The sequence below is a fragment of the Arvicanthis niloticus genome, chromosome 15 (genome assembly GCF_011762505.2).
Source record: "Arvicanthis niloticus isolate mArvNil1 chromosome 15, mArvNil1.pat.X, whole genome shotgun sequence".
In the NCBI taxonomy this organism is placed as follows: domain Eukaryota; kingdom Metazoa; phylum Chordata; class Mammalia; order Rodentia; family Muridae; genus Arvicanthis; species Arvicanthis niloticus.
Genome location: NC_047672.1, coordinates 33490335 through 33515666, shown reverse-complemented (window position 1 = coordinate 33515666; position 25332 = coordinate 33490335). Strand labels below are relative to the sequence as shown.

Below are 25332 nucleotides of genomic sequence, written 5' to 3'. Positions count from 1 at the left end.
GATGTATCTCAAAAAGAAGTTCAGAGTGATAAAAAAAAGGCATACAAAATTCTGAACTCCAGCTCCTAGACATCATGTGTAAACACACACACACACACACACAGGAATCTTAAAAACATTATGAAATGGAATGCTCTACTTGCAAAGTGGTTATAAACTGAGCACACCTATCATAGGCTTCATGCACATATTGAGAAAAAGAAAACGGTTTCCTTTTTGTGGCAGATTATTTGCAAACATTCACATATTTTGGAACACATAAAATTCTCAGAATGAATCTCTTAAATATCAGAAATTTGGTTAAATATTTCTCTGGATAAATTTTTTATTTTCTTTGAATTGCAGTGTCTTTATCTGCAAAATGGGGGTATTCAGATAAATGATTCAAATTCTAACTCCAACTCTCCAGTTTCATTTTAATTTATATTTATTTTGAGTAAGTCTTAGCTTTTACATAAAACATATACTTAACTTTCTTAGCTTTAACATAAACATATACTTTCTTTTTATTCTATTGGTTTTTAGAGGGACAGTCTGATCAACTCATACATGTATCAAAGACTAGCAGAAACAAGTCTTTTAAAACTTTTAAACTTTTTAAGCTTTTAAAAGCTGTTTTAAAACAGTATTTGTAAGTAGTCCAACCTCACAACTGTTACCAGCTAAGCAGTTTACAATACACTTATTCTACAAGAAGAAAGCAGGAAAACAAGTCCAAACGAAAGGAGACAGCAGAAGCAGCTCAGTGGCACCACAGAGAGAATTCACACTCACTCACCCAGGAACTGAGGGTTTCGGTCCACCACCTCACTCATCTCACCAACCAGCTCAATGCTGGTGTACCGCACAGCTGTGTGCACAGTCTCTGGAAGATGGACAACTCCCTCTAGTACCTCCACAAGTGTGGGATTGTTCTCCCTGAGGAAAGAAAGTAAGTACTTACAGTTACTGTCTATAGGGGCAATATTCTGGCCAAGTAACAGGCTGCAATGAAACTTCGTATTGCCTAAAGGGCTTCTAAGTAAATAACTATCCAAATGAAAGTGCTGAATATTTTTTAGACAAGGAGTACAGTTTCTTGTTGGGGTGCTAAGAATGTGCTCTACCATTGAGGTACACATTACCCAGCCCTGCATATTTTACAAATCTTCAAAGAGGGACAAAAGATAAAAAATAAAAATATCAATATACCAGAAGAAGATCGCTCCTTCTTCTGAACAAAATGAAAGTATCTATAGACATATGCTGTCAAACAGACATTTGCAATTGGAAAGGCAGCTATTAGCTGAAGGTAAAAGTTATCTTTTAAAGATCTATTCCATTTATTCTCCTATCTGCAGCACCTAGAACAGTACCTGGCACATAGTGGGCACTCAAGAAATACTGCTAATGCTTTAATGAATGAATGAACAAACTGAACAACTCTCATAGACCACTTCTATTAGCTGTTGTTATCCTCCAAAAGATTTCCTACAGCTGGATAATGGAAACTTTGAAAAGTTGAGGTGTGCTGGCTCACAAACTGAAGGACCCAAGAAAACAAGCTGCAAGAGCTATTAAGGTGCCCTGATTTGTAACAAGAGGGGAAATTTTAAATTAAACAAACACTTTCTACAGTCTTGTGAATTTATCACATTCATCCTTCTACTAAACTGGGTTAAAAACAGCATGGAAGATGTTCCAGTCAGAATTTAATCCAGAAATGAAGATGTTTAAAATGAAGAGATCCAGGATTACAGCATGAGTACACCTACCGATTACTAGGTTTATTACATCCTTTAAATTGACAAAAACCAAAACCAAAACCAAAACCAAACCCCATAAGTTTAAAGTGAAGAAAAACAAGTAGTTATTCTCTCATTGATGCTTTAAACTCCCTATGAGCACTCAGCCAGTTATGGGAGTCTGCCTATCCTTTTCCAAATCACTATCTACTGGTACAATAATAATGATTTTGGTAACCCTCAGACCATCCAAGTAGGTTCCAAAAGACACTAGTACAGTATTGCTCTTAAGAGCAATTACTGTAGTAAGTAATTAAGAAGCAGAACTTCTATTAGAAAAAAAAATAGACCTAAGTCATCTCTTTAAGTATTTCTTGGGTTGGAAACATGTCTAAGAGTTCACAGACTAGGTCCTGAAAGAAAGAAACACTGTGCTTTTAACAGGTACCTATCTGTCTTAATCATCTTTCCAATCAAGGTCCTAAATAGACCTGGAGTGTAAGTAACTGATCAAATCCAATATAACTTTAAAGTTATTACATCAGTGTAAAAACTCAGGACACAAACGGTTTAAGAACACTGCCATAATTTTCCATTCTAAGCAATTATAACTCAAATTTAAATAATTTGCAATTTCTCAACGGTAATAACAAAAGTAACAACTGTCATTCAGAATCCCTATTCCTTTAGGTGAAATGGTACCACTGCTCTGTCTCCACAACCCATAGATTCCCTAATAAAGAAAGAGAACAATATAGTTACAAAACTAAGAACAACTTTCCCAAGGTCATTACCTTAATGCCTATCTCATTTTTAAGCAAATACCAACAATTTAATACTCTAATTCCTTGATCACACCCACTACCCACTGTCGCAAAAAAAAAAAAAAAAAAAAAAAAAAAAAAAAAAAAAAAAAAAAAAAAAAAAACCCACTAAAGGAAAAAAAAGTTTTCTATTCCTTGATCAAGAGTAAAATAAGTATAACTCTAGGAAATACATTAAAATACAGCATCATCAATGCAGGCCACCCTGCACTAAAGTTGGAAGGCTGGACAGCAGCATAGAAGTTGTGAGACTTTTCAATAATGTATCATAGAGAAATGTGGTGTAAATCTCCTGTCTCTTAATATTTAAGAGTTCCCAACAAAAGACTTATTAGACACTCACGGATCAACACTCTTTGCTATAGCAGCCATGATAAAGAGAACCGCTTCTGTCACCTCCCAGGGTGGGTTGCCTTCTTTCAGAGTAGAATACAACTAGAGAAGAAGAGGTGGATTATGGATCCATTAAAGAAAAACAGAATTCCAAACACAAACCAAAAAATGCTAGTTCAAAGAAATATGGTTCTTTATGTAAGCCCAGTCATCACACAGAGCCAGCAAAGGGCAGCACTTTCATGTTTCGTGTCCTCACTAACTACAAGTAATTGACTTTAAGTTTACCAAAATTATCATGTGTCTCCAGAAAATAAATACTATGAAAAAAAAGAAACATTAATGAGTTTCTTCTGGTCTTAACAGTAGATTAACAGGTTTTCTTGAGCACAAATTCTGCATGTGCATCTGCCGTACACTTTAATTACTGTCTGCATCAAATGGTAGTGCATGTTAAAGTGCTGAAATCAACTGCTCAGAAGGCTCTCTACAACAGTATATCCAAGCACTTTTTTTTTTTTTTTTAAAAAACAAAAAAAAAAAAAAAAAAAAGGGTTGACCTAACAGAATACCCAGTGATGTTCTGGTTCTTAATTTCCCAATTATATGCATGTGTGGAACATGACTAGGTATTAGGCCAAGTATAATGTCTACAATCAAAAATAAATAACCATAAAAACAAAGCAAATTTCTGCAGTAAAAGAGACAGTACAAAAGGAAAGCAAAATAAACTCTCGTATGGTATCACAGAACTTCTAATGTAGTATGTAGGTATTTATATTTCAATTAATGATTTAGCTAGCTTGTTTGCTTTCATTTTTGCTAAAGAACATCTTCTGAACCTGGAGTTCCACAAAACACACTTGGCAACATTGACAGCTTAGATAATTAAATTCGTAAAAAGTCAAAACTGAAGTCAAAGACACAGAGCCAGTGAGAAAAGAGCTAAAATCTGAGTATAGGTCATCTGCCCACTAAGTCTGATTCCTAAGAATCTCCATAGTGGATTCCAAGGACACGCTTTGTAATGAAAAGTTGTAATTTCATGAATGTTTCCTGGGTAAGATTATACACAAGTTTTACATACAAAATGGATGTCAAACCCTCATCTTCCCAATTTTTCTTATGTTAGTTTGGTGTCACTACAACACTGTCACATCAGAGCTCATTAAAGTATGATCCAGCAATACAAAACACTTGAGGTTATTCTAACATTAAGTGATGTAGAATGATGATAATGACGGCAACCTTATGAGGTCAAATGTCACTTATTCATCACCAGGAAACCACAGGACTGTGACTCTTTGACTCTAGTAATATCCACCTCTGGAATGAAGCAGCACAAGAATCTAACTGTAACTATGGATCACAAGGAAATACCATATAACTAAAGAGTTGCTAGGATCAAAGCAGGAAAACCTGCCCATTTTCCCCAGTGGGTCCAAATCCCTGTAAGTTTCCTAGAGAGTTCCATATTTATCAGCTGCACACACAGCACAGCTCTCCTCAGTAAGAGTAAAAGAATAAAGCTTAACTGAATTTATCTGTCCACTAGAGCTGGTTTATCAGACCCTAAACAAACATTGCTACTATATGCCAGGCAATGTGCTAGGCACCTACATCTCTACTGTCTCATTTGGCCATCAAGCTTAGGGGAAAAAAAGATGGAACATTTACAGAAGCTATAGAAGCAGACAAACACAATCAACGTGATCACTAAAACTGGCCCAAGAATCTCCAAATGAACTTACCTGAGCAAAACACTCCATAGATCCAATCAAGAAAATCAAGTCCTTTACCAGGTCTGACACTCTCATTCGAAACTCCCCAAAGTCATCGGTCTCTTCAGGAACTCCCTCCTGAAATTCAAAAGCATGTAACACCTGTTCAAACCTCACCAAAGCTGTCAATTCCCATGATAGAATCCATAGAGAAGAAAAAGCCATTAAGGAACTAAATGCCAATGAAACAAACTCTGAAACCACAAGTCTATGTACATCATAATAGAAGGTCTCCTCAAGTATACTGAGTCAGAGTCTATACCGCAATTTCCTATGAAAAATCCTTCAGTTTATGTGTGTGACTATGTATATGTCTATTTTGCACACCTTGTTTGATTTAAAAAAAAAAATCACAGAGGTGAAAAGTGATTGTAAAGAAGCAGTAAGGGTTACAACCCTATCTAGAAGGTCAGCTCCTTAATACTGAACAAATCTGAGGCTTTCTTCTTCAAAACCTTAGACTAAGACAACAAAAACCAATCATTACCACAATAACTTCATGAAAAGTTTAGACTTTAAATCCTATCCCAATGCACTTCTCTAGAAAAAAAGTATTACCAATTCCATTTGAGACAGTGGAAGCATCTGTGAAAACCTGAGGCCACAGACACCCAGTATCCATCCCTTAGTACCACTGAGAACTGCTCATCCATCCAGTTCAGCCTCCTTGCTTTAGGAAGAAAAAACTAAAATGGAGAAATAATGAGGAAAAAGAATGGCTTTCCAGATGAAACAATGAATAAAATTCAAAAGTACTATAAATTTTCAAGTGTAAAAAATATTTGCAAGGGAAATGATGTCATAGAACTGCAAAGAGCAGGAATCCACTTAGTGTAAGCACTGAACTAGAGCAGCCCACGTGGGACAATCCAACAACACCTGGTTACAACTAGGGAGCCTCAGTTTAGAAAAGTTCAGAGACTAGAAAAGCAGATTTAATGTGATAAGCAATTAAGTTCACTTCAGGGCCCAGACCACAGCCACTCAACAACCAAGCAGAAAGGTCAGATAACGGAGACATAATGTACAGGGGTCTCACACAAAGAAGGTGCAAGAGTTTTCCCATGGGCCATGTTGTGTATCTAGTATGTTTTCTTCTAAGCAAATGTCTATATATTTTCTTTTAAATTATCTAATGATTATAATATAAAGAAACTGTAGACACACATGGAGAGAAATGATAATTCACAACGTCTTTACGCTTTTTTCATTTTTTAAATCGTAGTTTTTAACCTAACTATGTATCCTACACTACTAAAAACAAAGTAGAAACCAGTGTAGTGGTGGATACCTGTAATCTCAGCAGTCAGGAGGCTGACAGAAAACTGGGAGTTCAAACTGGTCTCAACTACATATCAAAACACTGTCTCAAAGGGAAAAAAAAAAAAGGATACAGCCAGTGTGAGGGTGCATGCCTTTAATCCCAGTGCTTGGCAGGCAGAGTAGGTGGAACTCTTGAACTGGAAGCCAGCCTGACTAAAAAGAAAATTCTAGGCCAGCCAACACTACACAGTGAACCCTGTCTCAACACAAAATGAAACAAACAAACACCAAGGACATGGAATACAGCTCAGCGTCTAGCACGGTCAAGAGCTACATTTTATCCCTGGCACTACATGAAAACAAAAAGGCCCAAGCAAACAGTACAGAATATGACAGTGATTTTTACAACTTATCCTAACTATTACTGTTGCAGAAGTTATCGCTATTAATTGCTGTATAGTGACCATCAAGTTTCTAAACATAGTCATTTTCTATAGCATCATTTATAGCAAATTCCTAAGTAAACATTGCCAGCTCAGGAGGAACACTCTTCCTACACAGGTCTAATTTCTATTATATTAGTAGTGATTCTGCACTGTAAGCTAAAGTAGAAAAAACTTGAAGATTGTCAGATCTATTACCTATTTTTTTTTTTCAAATTAAAACCAAAAGGTAGAAATTTAAAGTAGACAAGGGTGCTTACATGGTCTGGTTCCAACTGGCAGTGTCGAGCCAAGGCATGAAGCAGCCTCTGAATGTACGCTTTGAAGATACTGTGAATAACTTCATCATTGGTTTTGTATAAATGTTCTCCTAGTCGGTACCAAAAGTTAAAGGAAATTTCTACTACCTGTTAGGTAAGAAAGAAGATGGTTTATTTGTGAAGGAAAAGAACAGAGAAACATTAGTTTCATTACTATTTACCACACAGGAAGGACATACACTATCCATAACATGTATGCAACTAGTTAGGAAGCCACCTTTTCTACACGATTACAGATTTGTTATGTTACTTCCTAAATATCTTCCCAGTAGGCCTCAACGTTCAGTTAGATGACTAGCTTTATACTCTCTATTTATACTGGGGAAAACTTTTCCCAAAGCATATTAAATTCTATAGAAAACAAAAGCATATGTCATCTAAGACATAGTTTCCCCAAACTTCTGGAATGTTTAATTATGCTTACATCAGAAGATTTCTTCCCAGGCTAGCCAACTGTAATTCCTTTATGATCCTACACTCACACTCCTCGTCTTCTGAGACAAGGTCTCGTAGTGACGGTTATCTTCAACATTACTGAGTAGCTAAGAATGGCTTCTGAACTCCCTGTTCTCCTGCCTCCTCCTCCTCTCAGGTGCTGGGATTCTAGGCATACATAACCATGTCCAGCCCTCATTTGGCTGTTTTCATGCACATGAAGGACAGTAGAAATAGATGGAATTTCAATCTCAACTAGCTTCCAAACGGGGCTACTTCAGAAGCGACTGCTAGCACATAGGGCTATAGTGCTTTAAATTTTACCCATCTACAAATTCAGGACATTCTGAAGACAAGCAAAAAGCACCTGCTTGTGCTGAGAACCACGGGGGTAAAGAACAAGCACAGAAGAGGGAGCTGCTGTTGCTCCTTTCCATTAAGGATCCAAAGAAAAGCTGTTCAAAGTGAAAAGCAAACCAAGACTCCCAACCCCAACCTCTACACACACACACACAGACACACACACACACCTTTTTTTGAGGCAAGATTCTTTTGTGTAGCCTTCGGTGTCCTGGAACTCACTCTGTGACTAGTATGGAACTCAGAGAGCCACCTGCCTCTGCTTCCCAGGTGCTAGGACTGAAGGTGTGGCCACCACTGCCCAGCTATTTTTTTTTCTTTAAAAATAAACACAATCTAACAATTTATTATTATTACTTTTATTGTGTACCATGTGGGGAGAAATAAGTACAGGTGAGTGCAGGTGCCCAGGGATATCAGAGGTATCACATCCTACTGGTGCTGGAGTTGCAGGTGCTTAAGGTGCTGGAAACTGACCTCAGGTTCTCTGAAAGGGCAGTGCTCTTAACTACTGTGACCCCTCCGGAGCCCTTTATCATTTCTTAAGTAATAAAAAGAAAGTATAATTTCTCAAATAAAAAACCTAAACATCCAGGAAAAAAAAGACCTTTCTTACTTAGGTTTATGTATGTCTGTCGGTATGTGTAGTATGCACCATGTGAATGCAATGCTCATAAAGGCCAAAATGGGTCTTGGATGCCTAGGGACAGGAGCTACATTATAGTAACCTGGGTCCTCAGGAAGAGTAGCCAGCTCTTTTAACCACTAAACCATATCTCCAGCCCCTAAAATCTAGAAAATTTATAAGTGGTATAGCAGTATATGCCTGTTATCTGAGCACCTAGGAGATGGAGACAGGATCCTTATCAGGCCAGTCCGCCAGCCAAGGATATACATGTGCTCTAAAAACAAACAAATGGAAGGGCTGGCTGGGGATGTAGCTTGGTGGTATCAATTTGCCTGACACATGAAGGTCCTGAGACTGATCCTCAGTACCACAAAGGAGCTGTCTTAAAGAAAATAATGATTTTTAATAAATATAGCAACCATGTAGCACAGACTAGCCCGGTGCTCACAATATAGCCCCTGTTGGCCTCAACTCTTGATCTGCCATCTTGGCCTTCAAGTGCTGCAATTATAGTTATTATAGGCATGTGCCCTTATATCCAACTCATAAAAACCTTTAAGAAGTATATTTAAAAAAAAAAAAAATAGGGGCTGGTGAGATGGCTCAGTGGCTAAGAACACTGACTGTTCTTCTGGAGGTCATGAGTTCAAATCCCAGCAACCACATGGTGGCTCACAACCATCCGAAATGAGATCTGATGCCCTCTTATGGGGTATCTGAAGACAGCAACAATGTACTTACTTATAATAAATAAATTTAAAAAAATAAAAATAAAACTCACTATGTACACTAGCTAGCCTCAAACACATGGAGAGCCTTCTGCATTTGCTTCCTGAATGCTGCAATTAAAGGCATGTGCCAGATAAAAAAGCAAACTTTTTTCTTTCTTTCTTTCTTTCTTTCTTTCTTTCTTTCTTTCTTTCTTTCTTTCTTTCTTTCTTTTTGGTTTTTCTAGGCAGGGCTTCTCTGTGTAGCTCTGGCTATCCTGGTGGTGGTGGTAGTGGTGGTGGGGAGTTAACAGTGAAAAGGTAATAGGTTTTCTTTCTGATAGATTCTTTGAATCTCCTACAACAGTCAACCTTGACAACCAGATATAAAAACAAAACAAAACAGAAACCCAAACACGGTTCTTTAAGGTATCCCAATTATAAGGTCAATAAAATGGCTCACTAGGTAAAGGTACTTGCTGAGTAGGCATGTTCGATTCCTGAAACCAACATGAAAGTAGGACAGAACTGACTGTTGACACTGCCTTGCTTCACACTCACACTGGAGCACATGTGCTGCGCCCCAACCCCACATACAAATAATAAAGTTGAAAAAAATAAAGTAAAACCAGATGCAACTCTCAGATCACATTAATTAAAAACAAGACTGTAGTTTCTCAACAAGGAAATGGAATATGTTATATGCAACCTGAGAATAACAGCCTTAATACAGAATAGATACTACCTCATACTGAGGGTGGCCCGCACAGATAAGAAGCAATTCCAAAGTTCGAAGATCTCCCAGACCTTGGCCTGGAGTACAGACAATCTTTTCCAGGAAAGTTTCACATAGTTCAGTGAAGATGCGGCAGTAATTCAGAACTCTGTGGAGGTGGAAAGAGTACCAGGTCAAGAATCTGGGCTTTACACACTCATAGTCAAAGGAACGTAAGGCTGATGGCTGAAGGCCATGCAGTGAATAACTCACTCTCGGTATCATAATCTCTGGGGCAAATTCTTGTGCTTAGGTTGTTCATATCTATACAGTAAATATATAATGGTAAGCCGATTCATATTTTCTATAACAAAATTTTGAATAAAAATTCCAAATTAGGGTTCTGGAGAGATGGCTCAGTGGCTAAGAGCACTTGTTTGTTAGAGGGCTTGAGTCTGATTCCCAGCGCCCTAAGCAGGTGGCTCACAACCTTCTAAAGCTCCAGCTCAGAATCCAATGCCTCTGGTCTTTATAGACACCTGCATTCATATGCGTGTGCACCCACACACACACAAAATTAAAAGAATAAACCAAATCTTCTTTAAAAATTTAAAATTCCAAACCAGACATTTCAAAGATTATTATCTTGATTATTGTTAAATTATGTATCTCTCTGTGGGTATACGCATGTGTGAATGCAAACGCTCATGGTACAGAAAGCACTGGATTCCCTGGTGCTGGCATTACAGGGAGTTTTGAGGGTCCAGACATGGATGCAAAAAACCAAAGCCAAGTTCTCTGCAGGAGCCTAACCCATTCTTAACCACTCAGCCATCTCCCCAGCCCCTAAACTAGATATTTTAAAGTTTAAGCCTATTTCTTATAGTCTTCTCATTTTAAGAGTAAAGAAAATACAATCAAGAACTGGCAGTAATCCTCTCCCGGATCCAAAATGGCGCTTCAGATAGCATGCACTTTACATTTACAAAGTCACAGGGAATCAAAAAATGATGAACTATAACAACGATCTAAAAAACCACAGACTGCAGGTAACCCACAGCTCCCGACTCCAACAATTACTCACTTGTCCAAATCTTCCCGTGCCACAGCCATATGATAGGCAGTCTCCAATGTCAAGACTCCCTGAAAAAGTTGCATGGCCAATGGCAAGTTAGTCTCTACATTTTCAATAGCATAAAGAGCTGAGCACACACAGTCTGAAGCAGCTTCATGTAGGTTAGATGAGGTCTTATCTTGTTGCTGGAAAATAGAAGGATTACAGAAGTAGAAATCAGAATCATTGCAGTCCAAGGAAAACAATTACAACCTTCTTCTGAAAACTGGTTTTTGTTGTCTAATGAGACAAAGTGTCCTGAAGTATGTAGAGTGGTCTTAAAATTACTATGTAGCAGCAGCTAGCCTCCTGTTCCTCCTGCCTCTGTCTTCCTAGGATTACAGAAATGCATGCCAGTATACCTATGTCTGGCTGGCTGAGAGTACACTATGAACAGCCCTAAAATGGCATGGCTCGCCAAGACATCTTCCAGACATGCCAAGAAAATGAAAAGATTTTATCCCTCAATCATACTCACATAAATTTTTCTTTATTTATTTTGCCTTTTTTGGGATGGGGGGAGATGAAGTCTCACTGTGTAGCCTTGTCTAGCCTGGAGCTTACTGTATAGACCAAACTAGCCTGGAACTCATAGAGATCCAAAGCATTGGAATAAAAGATACTGTACCACCACACCAGATTTCCTGTTTTTTAAAAACTGACAGTAATTTTGTAGCCTAATCTTTCTTGGAAACACAGCACTATCTCAGTCTCCAGAGTACTGGGATCATACATGTGAGCTACCACACCTGGCAGTTACCAGATTATCCCCATGTTTCTGTTTATACAATTTCTTCCATAGGGAATGGCACGTTTCTGCTCTACTCTTACCTTGAAATCCATTCTCTTTTTAAGTACTATGTAGATGAAAGGTCTCAACAACTCCAAAAGGCTCATTACATACCAAAGTGAGATCTCAGAATACCAAAGTTAAGCAGAGGGTCTTAAATCTTCTAGGGCAGCTGGGTAGTAGTGCATACACCTTTAATCCCAGCACTCCAGAGGAAGAGGTAGACAGATCTCTCTGAGTTTGAGACCAGCTTGGTCTACATAGAGAATTCTAGGACAGCCAGGGTTACACAGAGAAAACCTGTCACTAAATAAATAAATAAATCTGGGTGGAGAAGAAGCCTAACATAGAAATGGCAAAGTCTCCCGATTTCTCATTCACAACGACACATGGCATCATTCGAACACAAACGTTTGAGATTTTGAAGAAAATAGCAATGGACCTAAAACCACTACTACCTAATGAATTAATCAAAATGAAAACGACCACTTCTTGCTGGATATCATAGAGTACATTAATATAATTCAAGCACTTTGGGAGGATGAGGCAAGAGGATTACTACAAATTCAAGATCACCATGGGACAGAGTAAGTTCCAAGCTAGCTTTGACTTTAAATAAGTCTAAGAGCTGGTAAATGGTTCTGTAGGTAAAGGCACTTGGCAAGCCTAACAACTTGAGTTTGATTCCTGGAACCCACATAATAGAGAGAACAACCCCAACATAACTTGTCTTCTGACATGCACCCACATAGAATAACTGATTTTTTTTTAGATGCAATTGTATAAATTGTAGTGCCTTTAATCCCAGCACTTGGAAGGTGGGGCAGACCAGGCGTTCAAGTTCAAATGAGTTTAAAGACAGTAATAATAAAAAAATTTCTTGGACATGCAAAACCCTGTTTGTTCTCTGTGTACATTTTCTTTGAAAATTACTTAAGTTCAAAAACTAAGTAATCAACCCTAAAAACATACTAAAGGAAAATCTAAGCATCATAACCAGGGAACAAATCTAAAAAACAACTTATAAGAATATATCAGAGGGTCCAAGGGGGAGCCAACACGGTAGGTAGCACAGGCTCCAGTGTCAGTACTCAACAGGCGAGAGCAGAAGGATCTTGAGTTTGAAGACAACCAGGACCACACGGAGAGCTGTAGGCCAGTCTGCTACAAAGTTGAGACTCTCTCAAAACAATGATAGAAAAGCACAAGACAAGTGCAGGGCTCTTAGTTACCAACAGAATTGAGCGCTTCTGTACATTTAGTGAAGCCACCACTTTCTCGAAAAACAACAGACTCTTAAGGTGCAGTGCTATCATCCCAATTTTTAATATTTTCTTAAAGATTTATTTTTATGTGTATGGGTGTTTTACCTGAGTGTGTGTGCACCTGGTGCAGCAGAAGCCAGATGTCAGATCCCCAGAAATGAGGTTGCAGACAGTTGTGAGCTGCATGTAGGTTCTCAGAATCAAACCTGTGTCCTCTGGGAGCAATCAGTACTCTTAACCGTTATATCTCTCCACCACCCCACTCCTGCTTTTTAAAGTAGCAATAGCAGAGACATTTTATTAGGAAAAGAAGGGTGTCGGCAGGTGGGTGGCTGGAGGAATAAAAGTGTTTTCCACACAAGCCTGATTCCCCAGAACTGCATAAGAGTACTTATACAGTAAGATGGGAGACAAACACAGGAGACTAGCCAGGCTATCTGGCCAGCTATCCTGAAGTATGCAGCACTGCAGTAAATGGGAGAGATGATGTCTCAGAAACCAGATGGAAAGTGAGGATCTATAGAGAACCCTCTACCATCCAGACAGGTACCGAGGCATGTAGACACCTTCATATAGAAAACACATATACACACAAAGTAAATAATAAAAAACATTTTTAATGATTTCAAAAAGAAGCATTAGAAGCTCAATGGTGCCCATGCCCAGCAAATTGAAAGCCTTACCTTTAGAGGTCATTTGAATAGAAGCACATGCTTTCTTCGACACATGCTCTATTACATACATGTCAGCTTCAGTGGGCTTTATTCCCCCCCTAAGAGGTATGTTATTTAGCTCCGGTTTTTTCAAATTTGCTATTTAGCTAAGGATGACCTTGAACTTGTAATCCTCCTGCAGCTACCTCTGCATGTGCCATCAAGCACAACTTCTCCTTATGTTAGTCTTAAGACACAAAGTGTTTTTCTCAAACAAAATATTGAGATGTCCCAGAAGGTTGGTTATTAAAAGTGGCAATGGCAGGTACAGCCTTACTTACCAAAACCTCAAAAAGGAGTGCTAATAACTTATTATTAGCCATGAAGTTACTGTCCAAAACTCCCAAGTTAAACCAACTTCCCAGACATCGGAAGACCTTCATAAGCATCTTCTCGTCAGTTCCTGCTTTTTCTACACATGTCATCTAAACAGAAGAAAAATATAGTTTAAAAAAAACTTTATCCTTAAGTTGCCATTATAATGCAGTAGAAACAGGCAGTCACCAGTTCTTTGTAGATATCACTGTTTGTCACTGTTCTAAGTCCTATTACCACGATCATGATCCCAGTAAAATGTTACAGTATGCATTATCTCCTCTTTTTTAATGGGGAAGCTGAGGTACAGAGAGGCTAAAGATCCCAAAACAGACATTAAAAATAACTAAGGTTCTGTGTTCTTGCTTATGCACAAATGTAGTGTATTCTTATCATTACAACTATTTTTGAAGTATAGCATTGTTTATTCCCTGTATAAAAATCGGTTCCTAAAGTTCTGAAGACTGCTTGGTCAGTGAAGTGCTTGCTGCCCAAGCATGAGGCTCTGAGTTTGGATCCCAGCACTATTCTAGCCAGGCATGGTGGTGTGGTGGTACATCTGTAATCACAGTGCTGGGAAAGGAGAGAAAGGGGATCCCTGGGGCTTGCTGGCCTACAGCCAGTCTAACTGAATCAATGAGACATACTGTCTCAAAAAAAAAAAAAAAAAAGGGGGGGGGGTAAGGATGGCTTAACAGGTAAAGTTGCTTTTGCCACCTAACATGATGACTTGAGTTTAATCCCTCTAACCATAATGAAGAAAACCCACGTCCTTCAAGTCGCCCTTTGTCTCCACATGTGTACTGGGGTAGAGACAGATACATACAAACACAGACATTAGATAAATAAATAAATGTTAGAGGAGGGATTCTGGAAAGATGGTTTGGGAGTTAAGAGCATTTGCTGTCCTTACAGAGGACCCAGGGTCAATTTCCAATACCTACAGAGCAGCTCACAATCATCTGTAACTCCAGTTCCAGTGTCCAACATCTCTTCTAGGTTCAAGGGGCACCAGGAATGCACATGGAGCACAGACAAAAAATGCAGGCAAAACACCCGGAAGACTTATTTATAAATTTAAAAAAAGCCATTTAAAGTGAGTTGTTTTTTAAAGGGGGGATCTGTAAATATAGAAAATAAGTTGATGGTAAAATACTAGCTTAGTATACATGGAGACCTTAGGTTCAATTCCCAGTACTATGAAAGGGAAGTTTTTATAAAAGTCACCACTGCCTTTATCTGAGACTCTGCTATATTTAGCCAAAGTAAAATAAAGCATAATGTAACTTCTTCTAGATGAGAACGTTTTAAGACAGCTATGGGTAGTGGGCTTAAAACATAACTGTCATGAGGTTCAAGAGGCAGAGAGGAAAGGGCTATGTCCTATAATGTATTATTCACCAGATCTGAAGTCTGGCAGTTGGACTTCCAGAACCATCTCTATTATCATAGAACAATGCCTCTAAATTTATTGCCAATAATCAACTGGTATCAGTTTAAAAAATAATTTCAACATGGTGGCAACTATAGTCTAAGGGATAAAATTCTGACATTTGCTTATATGAGAAATATAAACTATATAGGAAAATCCTCCAGACTCAAAGACTCATTACTAAACTGTAATCTGCACTGATGCTTTTTTCTGTCTGTTTTTCTTCCTTCCTTCCCTTCCTTTCTTCTTTTTCTGAGACAGTTTCTTCACTAGGTAACTGACTGAGCAATCTGCCTGTTTCTGCATCTGCCTCTGGAGTGTAGCACCATGCCCCTTAGATAACGGTTTTGTTTTCCTCTGGTGCTGAGGATTGGGTCCAGGGACCTGTACATGTGATCTTGCAACAATGTATTCATCCCCAGCCCTGATGATTGTTTCTATTAGTGTTCTCCAAGTAGCACTAGACTGCTTGGAAGATGAGAAATGAAACTTTAGTGTTACTACACACCATTTCATCCCTATAGAACAATATTGAGAGATTTAGATTTATTTTTATTTTCTTGAAACAACATTTTGTGGCTCAGGCTGCCCCAAACTCACAATTTTCTGTTGTAGCCTCCCAAGTGTTAGGATGACAGGTGTGTGCTGCCACTTAGCAAAAACATTCATTTTAAAATAATTTTTTTTCCTTTAGGATAACAAACAAGAGACAGAAAGACTATATAAGTATAAATATGGGCTTGCTTACGTTTTTCTGTTTCTTTGTGGGCATTACATTTGGCCAAAGAAGGAGCATGTAGCCAACAAATAAGTGACCAGTCATATGGTTTACTGAACCCTATTATGTGCTGGACATGATTTTAATAACTTTATATACACTAACTCAGTCTCTTCAAAATGAAACAGATACTATTACTTCCATTATGCAGACAATAAAAATGAGGCAGAAAAGTTAATTATCTTGCTTAATATGACACAGCAAGGACTCAAACCTCACAAGTCTTGCTTTAGGGCCTAATAATCAGGCTGGAGAGATGGCTCAGTAGATAAGAGCCCTGGCTATTCCTCCAGAGGACCCTGGTTCTATTCCCAGCACCCACAAGGCAGCTCACAACTGTAACTCCAAGTTCAGGGGATCTACAGCCAGAGATATACAGTGAGATCCAAAATAGATATTTTTTAAAATATTGGATTTTCTTTTTTTCTTTTTCTTTTTTTTTTTTTTTTTTTTTGGTTTTTTGAGACAGGGTTTCTCTGTGTATCCCTGGCTGTCCTGGAACTCACTCTGTAGACCAGGCTGGCCTCGAACTCAGAAATCCACCTGCCTCTGCCTCCCAAGTGCTGGGATTAAAGGCGTGTGCCACCACCACCTGGCTTGGATTTTCATAAAATACTTTTTTTTCATACAAACTACACTGTAAAAAAGAGAACACACACTAGATATGAAAGCATCAGACTGTCATTACCCAAAACCAAGGGGCAATCCCTACATTACTAATGAAGTCTCAATCAGACCTAATATTTGGGTAAGATGCAGCATGAAATAACTGTAAAACCTGTTATCTAAATAAAAAAATTTTTAAATCCAACAGGCCTCTTAGTTTATCTCTATCAGGATGCAAAAGGAATAAGTAGTAACACTATTAACATAATAGAGAACTCATAACATGCAATGGATGCCCTAAGGTATTAGGCTTAATTTCTTTTGAGGAATCCTTACTCAGTGGGGCTGAGTATGTTACAGGTTAATAGTAGTCAGTGCACTGGTATCCCTACAGTCTCAAGCTAAAGCAGGAGACCACTTGAGCCCACTGACTCTATGAAACCATATCTCACAAACAAAATGGCTGGAGGCTGAAGAGACTGCTCAAGACTGAGGTTAAGAGAATTGCTGCTCTTTTAGAGAACAGAGTTCAGGTATCAGAGCTTACACTGAGTAGCTCAAACTGCCTATGAACTCTAGCTCCAGGGGAACATATGCTATCTTCTGACTTCCACTGAGAAACATACAGAAAAATAAAAACAGCAAGAAAAAATGAGGGACAGGTTTGTTAGCACATACTTATAATAATACATCTGAGAGGCAAAATCAGGTGGAAGAGGGAGGGGAAAGGGGGAATCAGAAGTTCAGGGTCATCCTCAGCTATGAAGCTATGAAACTTGCTACAAAGCAAGTTGGAGGCTGGCTTAGGATACATGAGACTCTTTTAAAAAAAAAAAAAAATGGCTTGCTGGGTGACTTAAAAATGCTGCTACTAAGACTGATGGTCTGATTCCTGGGACCCAAATGATAGGAGAAAATCAGCTTATACAAACTATTCTCTGACCTCTACACATATTCTGTGATGCACAGGTTTGTATGTTTCCCTCCCACAATAAATACATGAAATTTTAAGAAATTATATGTGGTGGTATACATCTTAAATCTCAACACTTACTCAGAAGGCAGGGGCAGGCAGATCTCTGAATTCTAGGCCAACCTAGTCTACAGAGAAAAATCCTGTCACAAACAAACAAACAAGCAAACAAACAAATGGGAATCTCAGTTGTAGTTCAGTGGTAGAGCATTTCTAATATATGAGAGGCGGAGTTCAAATCCCAACACCACAAAATAAAACAAACATAGGATATATTTTTCAAGTTTTCTGAATATAATTGTGTTAATTTTTTCTAATTTTCTACAATACTATTTTCTTTAAAATAAATGGCCAATTAAAAATTTAAAGATACTTATTTTCTAAGCAGGTTTTAACATCAAACTGAATATAATTTTAAAGTAAGTTTTGTTTAATATATGATATTGTAGTTAGTACTAAAAGAAATCCTTGAAAAATGCCACATTATTGAGAAAATAAAGCTGGATAGTAGAATCTTAAGAACCACACAATAGTAAAACATTTCAAGCTTTGTAGGCCATATTGTCTCTGTGAAAACTACTCAGTTCTACTAAGACAGTCTAACACATAGTCTGCACATAGATAACATTTAACCCAAAGAGTAAAGCTGTGTTCAATAAAATTCCTATATATGCTACCAGCTCATAAACAGCAAATCTACCCCCTTCCAGTCTAAACTACTTAAAAAAATCCAACTCTGATATTAGCTAATGTACAATTAGTCAAGTAAAGTCTTTTATTATCTCTTTATCAAAAGGTCAATTTTCTTTATCTTTTTCCTAGTAAAATAAGTTTATATGTGCTTCCTTTAGTGTGGGCCTTTATCAAGAACCAATAGCTTTTATATATCATAAGAATTGAGTCAATTTTCTTTATCTTTTTCCTCATAAGTTTATATGTACTTCCTTTAGTGTGGTCCTTTATCAAGAACCAATAGCTTTTATATATCATAAGAATTGAGTTCAAGTTTTAAGTTAATAGTTGAATAATATTAAGCCCATTCCCAAAATTAGACATCACCTTCACAGGATTACAAAGATGCCCAAGTAGTATAGATTTTAAAGTATTTTGTAGTATAAAAGTGTTGTGATATAAACCAGGTGGTGGTAGTGCATGTCTTTAATCCCAGCACTCAGGAGACAGGCAGTCAAATCTCTATGAGTTCAAGGTCAGCCTAGTCTACTTAGAAAGTTCCAGGACAGTCAGGGATATATAGAGAAACCCTGTCTCAAAACTCCCAACTCCTACCAAAAAAAGAAATTTAAAAAAAAAAAAAAAAAGAAAAAAAAAAAGTGTTGTATAAATGCCAAAATAGCATCATGGCCACATTTGCAAAGAAATCTGCTTCATACTGTTACAATCAGGTCACAGAATAACAACACTGTGGTTTCTGTCCTTTACCAACAAATGACTATTTCGAACTTACCAATAAAGATACCACTGTACTAGAGTAGAAGGCTAAGTCTTCTATAATTTCTGTGCGCCTGTTGGCTCCAATCCGCAAAGAACGACTATGTACTTCTTCAGGTAACACTGTAAGAATTTCCAGCAAAAAAGGCAAAGAAGTTACATCATTGCTGTATCTGGAAAACAAACAGGAAGGATATATCATGAGTCAGTGAGAGCCAGAAAATACATAATCACAATACGACCCATCAGAACAGCCCAGCATTCCAAACAACAAAAGCAGCATTCCAAATATTAAGAAGAAATAAAAATATAATCTTTGTTTTATTTCATTTTTGGTTTTTTTCAAGACAGGGATTCTCTGCATGATCTGGTCATCCTGGAATTCACTCTGTAGACCAGGCTAGCCTTAAACTCACAGAGATCCATCTGCCTCTGACTCCCCAGTGCTGGAATTAAAGGCATGTGCCACCAATGCCCAGCAAATGTTTGTTTTATTGAGACAAATTTTCAAACATCCCATGCTGGCTTCTAACGTATTAAATGGCTGAGGAAAGACAGGGAGGGAATAAGGGAGGGAGGGAGAATAGATATGAAGGTAGAAAGGAAGATAAATCAGTTTTAGTTAGTTTTTAAAAAGATTTATTTTTATTTTAATTTTATGTATGGAGGCTGTGCTATGTGAACATAACTATAAATACCCACAGAGGTCAGAAGTGCCAGATACCCTTGGAGCTGGAGTTACAGCTTACAGCTGTAAGCTACCCAATGTGGGTGCTGGGAAACGAACTTAGGTTGTCAAGAAGAACAGTATGAGCCACCTCTCCAGCTCTCTGTCTCAGTTAATTTTAAAATATTGCATGTGTGCACACACATGCACAGCCAAATAGTCCGCTAACTTGGCTTGGTTCTGTATTATCAGAAGTCTCCAGAATTCAACACCAATATCTTTCTGACTCTGCAGGTCTGACCAATCAGAATGACTCAATTTAAAAAATAGCCACCAGCCGGGCGGTAGTGGCGCACGCCTTTAATCCCAGCACTTGGGAGGCAGAGGCAGGTGGATTTCTGAGTTCAAGGCCAGCCTGGTCTACAGAGTGAGTTCCAGGACAGCCAAGGCTATACAGAGAAACCCTGTCTCGAAACACCCACCCCCCCCCCAAAAGCCACCAATTTCATGAGGTCTATGTCATATATGGACTTATGAGTTTATACCAAAAAAAAAATGTGGATTACTACATTTATTTATTGATAGATAACATAGCCTTGAATTTATTTATTTATTTATTTATTTATTTATTTATTTGCAGGCAAGGTAGCCTTGTTTCTTTATATTCATTCATTCATTTATTCACTTATTGGCAGACAATGTAGCCTTAGTAGGCCAGGAACTCAATATGCAGCACAGATGAACCTTGAACTCATACAGATCTGCCTATCTCTGCCTCCTGAATTCTGGGATTAAAGACATGTAACCACCATGCCCAGCCCCAAAATGTACTTTCTTTAAGCAAAGTTAATAATATATAACTCAGAGGCTGGAGAAACGGAAGTCTGTAAATGTACTTGTCACCAAGCCTGATGACCCAATGTATAGAACCCACGTGGTAGACAGAACCAACTCCTCCTTCAAGCTGTCCCTCTGAACTTGACATAAATAATGTGGCATGCATACCCAAAACAAACAAACAAATCATTTTTTGAAGAGAAATAAAAAGTGTATCGATTGGGAATGGAGAAATAAACAGCTCAGTGGCTAAGAGGACTTGCCGCTCTTCCAGATGATGGAAATTCAGTCGCCAGCACCCGCATGAGGTAGCTCCCAACTATCTGTAGCTCCAGCTCCAGAGGACAGGATGCAGCTGCCCTCTGTGGGCATTTGCACTCATGTACACATACCCACATGCAGATACACATACCTACACATAACTAACTTTTAAAAATATTTTTTAAATATGTAATTTTATGTTCAAAATTTAGAAAACAATCAAATATCTAGTTAGTGGAGCAGATTTCTCTGTGTGGATTTAGTAATCCAAAAAAATAAGATACAAATTACAAATTACTTACTTTTCTACCAATGTTTGTACGCATCCCTTCCAAGAAGGCATCTGTAGGGCGAGGTCTGCTATTGCTAAAGCCAGCTGAAGAGGAAGAGAGATTAAATGAATCAACAGACCAGAGAACCAGACACCACAAGGCTAACAGAAAGCAGACACATTTCTCCCCAACAATGTGACAGTTAAGACGAGCATCCTTTTTCCTCCTTCCCCATGAAAGTCTATCTACCCATATATCTAGTTAGCTACAAATTACTTGGATTTAAAGATTAACCTTAAAAATTAAAGACAAAACCAAAAAAAAAAAAAAATCAACAAAATATACTTTGTCACTAGAATGTTTCCATTGATGTTTCTGAGACAGTTTCATGTAGCTCAGGCTAGCTGCAGACCCACTATGTAGTAGAGGCTGCCCTTGAAGTCCTGATTCTCCTTTCTCCATATCCCAAGTGCTAGGATTATAGGTTTAAACCACTATGCTCAGCTTTAAAACAACAAAATATGTTTAAAAATATAGATATCCTCAGAATATACCACTCTTTACCTTTATTTGGCAATACCACAGAACTTCACGGACAAAGCTAGACCTGCGACTAACCCCTCAATTGATTGCCTGCCATCTCCCTTCTCTTTCTACTTCTCATCTTAAAGCATCACCTAAGAGCAGTTCTATGTCAAGCAAAGAACACATGGATATACTTTACTTTCTAATGTATTTCCCTGGCTAAAAGGGAAAGCCAAAACATTCAATGTTTCATTTATAAGACTTTTACTAACCATAGTCCCAGAGAAAATTTTTTATAAAAAATTTAATTACAACACTCTGATCCAGAATAGTACAGATTTTTTTTTTTAATCATCTGACATTTTAACAGTGGGGAGCACATGCTAGAGAAAACATATATCCTCCCCGCCCCCATTTCCAATATTTAATGTTTGAAGCCTAATGAACCAAAGACTAATAGAAAGATTAAAATTTTCATTCTGCTTTAGTTGTGAAAATATAGCAATAAAATTACATTACCTTACATGGCCTATCAGTGCTAACCAAAATGAATGTAATGTATCCAAATGACCTGACAAATTTCCATAGTGAGTACAGGATTTACCTGTGTTACAATGACAGGTGACAAGTCTTTCAAGTTCTGGATATGAGTTAGCAATGAATCCCTTAAAGAAGCATGAGAGTCTGTGGGGAGCTCATAAAATGAGGTCTGAATCTTCATTTTCATGGTCTGGGCAGCGAAATAGCATGATTCCACATCCTGTCGGATCTGTAACAATTGATCAGAAATCTCCCAGGCATGAACCTGTAAGTAAATAAAAGATATCTCAAAGTACATTATTTCTATAAATAATTTTAAAGTCATATAACCTTAACATATAGCTAGACTAAATAAAAGAAAAATTTGACAAATTAAGTTTGTAGGGCCTGTTCAACAACAGTATTCCCTAAGACTTTGTGATTTATTCAAGTACGTCCTAATGGCCTAAGGCATATTAAATGCACCGAAAGACAGAATCTAGAAAATTAGAATTAACTATATTGGTAAGTGATAAAGAAAAATGTCCTAGAAATTTCTACTAAAACTAAAACATTACTAAAAGCTTCTAGCCCTATTTTTAAGTTGAATGTTTCTTCTTTTTCCCTTTAAATGTTTTGTTCACTCTGAGACTCTTGAAACTTTTTAATATATCTATAAATAGACAAATATATTCCATTGGTCTCACTGGACATACTGTTCCAAAGTTAGCATCTCATAGAGCAGGAGACATAGCTTGGTCCAAATGAAATCTTCACATACTTCATTTGTTTTCTTATATGATTACATATGATAAATTTTGACAATGCTACTAAAATCATTCTCAAAAAATAAGTAAACTTGTCTATAGAAATAATAAAAAATGCCAGGGCTGGTGACACATGCCTTTAATGCCACCATTTAGGAGGCAAAGGCAGGCAGATCTTGTGAGTTCGGGTCAGCCTGTTCTACAGAGAAAGTTCCTGGACAGTCAGGACTACAAAGAAAAACCCTGACTCAAAAAAACCAAAAGGGGAGAAAAAAAAAAAGAAAGGAGAAGGAAAAAGGAAGATGAAGAAGAGGCAGAAGAAGGGGAAGAGGAACAAGAGGAGAAATAATTTTTAAAAACCACAGCAAATCTGATGACTAATAAATAGCTAGCCACAATTATAAAAGGGAGTCCTATTTTAAAGAGAACTCGGAGAAAAGCACACACAACACATAGACAATGATTGACAAATTCTAATTCAATTGTACACCAAACCATCTCTTCATTTTCTTTCTTTTTTTCTTTTTTTCTTTTTTTTCTTTTTTTCTTTTTTTCTTTTTTTTTCTTTTTTTTTTCTGAGACAGGGTTTCTCTGTGTAGCCCTGGCTGTCCTAGAACTCACTCTATAGACCAGGCCTCAAACTCAGAAATTCACCTGCCTCTGCCTCCCAATGGTTATCTCTTCATAAAACAAGTCTAAAACAGACCAGCAATAAAAATACAATGGGGAAAAAAAGAATCAACCTTAATTTTTAAACAGTGCCCATTGTGAAGTTTTTTTTTTTTTTTCCTGTCTTGTTTTTGAAACAGACATAATATATCCCAGACTGGCTTCAGATTTGCTATATAGCAGAGGATGACCTTATCCTCATGTCCCTACATCCTCAGAGTTGGGTTAACAGCTGTGTAACACCATGCTCAGTTTATGTAATGCTGGAGACTGAACCAGGGTCTGTGTATGCTAGGCACTCGACAAAGTGAACTACATCTCTAGCCCCACATAAATTTTTCTAGTCAATTTCTTTTCTTTTTGTTTCTTCTTTTTCCTCTTAACTGATCCTACTTCCTGAGAGGGTCTCCTACATAGCCTGGAACTTATTGTCTTTGTCTTTCAGTGCTGAGATTACAGCATGCACCACAGAAGCAACCCTCAAGTCCATGGCTTCTTAAACTGCATCATTTAAGTGACCACAAGGGTCCTAAGAAGACAACACTGGCAACATTACAAGGTTTCTTAACTCATAATGATGAAAATTAATTCAAAACTAAATACTTGGTGAATCCAAGACATTTTAGGAAGTATTCAGGTGTGTTGAAAAGAACAACTTCATTGTAGCATTTGTTCTGAACACACAGCACATACACACCACCAAGCACACCTTCCCACCATCCAATGTCAATGAATGCTACCTAAAACACCTCATTTCAAGACTTCAGATTATTCTGGTATGAAATTATGTTTTGTTTTTTTTTTGGGGGGGGGGGGAGATGGCTCAGAGGTTAAGAGCACTGGCTGTTCTTCTATAGGTCCTGAGTTCAATTCCCAGCAATCACATGGTAGCTCATAACCATCTGTAATGGGATCCGGTTCCCTCTTCTGGTGTGTCTGAAGACAGCTACAGGGTACTCCTATGCATAAAATAAATAAATAATTCTAAAAAAAATTTATGTTTTAACTATACATGCAGTTTTCTGCTCTTACAGAAACATTCTAGCTTAATTACAGAAAACAAAGAGTTAATATTTTTAACATGATTCCCCATCATGTATTCTAGGAATAATCACGTTAACTTTGGACAGTAAGTACTATGTCAGAATGTCTAATTTAAAAAAAAAAAAACTGTTCTTTAAGGGGCTGGAAAGATGGCTCAGGTTAAGAGCACTGGCTGCTCTTCCAGAGGACCCTGGTACAATTCCCAGCACCCACAAGGCAATTCATAACTGTCTGTAACTCACTGGTCTTATTGGACATACTTTTCCAATGTTAGCACCTTATAGAACAGGAAACATATCTTGGTCCAAATGAAATTTTCACAGGTTCCAAGGGACCTAACACCCTCATACAGGCACACATGTAGGCAAAACACCAATGCACATAAAATAAGAAAATAAATCATTTTTAAAAATCTTTTTTTTTTTTTAATTGCTGAGAAGTTCTATTTTAAAAGACATTAAATTAACTTTAGTCTGGGATTAGGACAGAATTTCTAATAGCTTTTGAAACAGACCTAAACATTGGTATCACATGCTTTTGTATTATATGCTTAACTGATTTGATTTCAGAATGGAAATTAAAATCAAAATGCTGATTGATTTTGAGAGTTTGAGGAAAGATTGAAGGAGCTGAAGGGGATGGCAACCCCATAGGAAGACCAACAATATCAACTAAACTGGATCCCTGGGAGCTCCCAGAGACTAAGCCACCAACCAAAGAGCATACATGGGCTGGTCTGTGGCCCCTGACACATATGTAGCAGAGGACTGCTTTGTCTATCCTCAGTGGGAGAGAATGCACCT

The 25332-nt window shown here is 37.7% G+C and overlaps 1 protein-coding gene across 2 annotated transcripts in view; it reads right to left on the bottom strand.

Moving 5' to 3' along the window:
* Tnpo3 (transportin 3) overlaps nucleotides 1-25332 on the bottom strand; it is a 74495-nt gene that overhangs the window by 26690 nt on the left and 22473 nt on the right. For both annotated transcript variants that reach the window (XM_034518860.2, XM_034518862.2), the window contains 10 exons: nucleotides 22135-22335; nucleotides 21036-21109; nucleotides 18985-19141; nucleotides 13697-13840; nucleotides 10618-10793; nucleotides 9564-9702; nucleotides 6629-6775; nucleotides 4633-4740; nucleotides 2892-2983; nucleotides 779-918 (listed from right to left, as the gene is read on the bottom strand). In XM_034518860.2, the coding sequence (XP_034374751.1) occupies nucleotides 779-918; nucleotides 2892-2983; nucleotides 4633-4740; nucleotides 6629-6775; nucleotides 9564-9702; nucleotides 10618-10793; nucleotides 13697-13840; nucleotides 18985-19141; nucleotides 21036-21109; nucleotides 22135-22335 (1378 nt within the window). The remainder of the gene's footprint in view (nucleotides 1-778; nucleotides 919-2891; nucleotides 2984-4632; nucleotides 4741-6628; nucleotides 6776-9563; nucleotides 9703-10617; nucleotides 10794-13696; nucleotides 13841-18984; nucleotides 19142-21035; nucleotides 21110-22134; nucleotides 22336-25332) is intronic.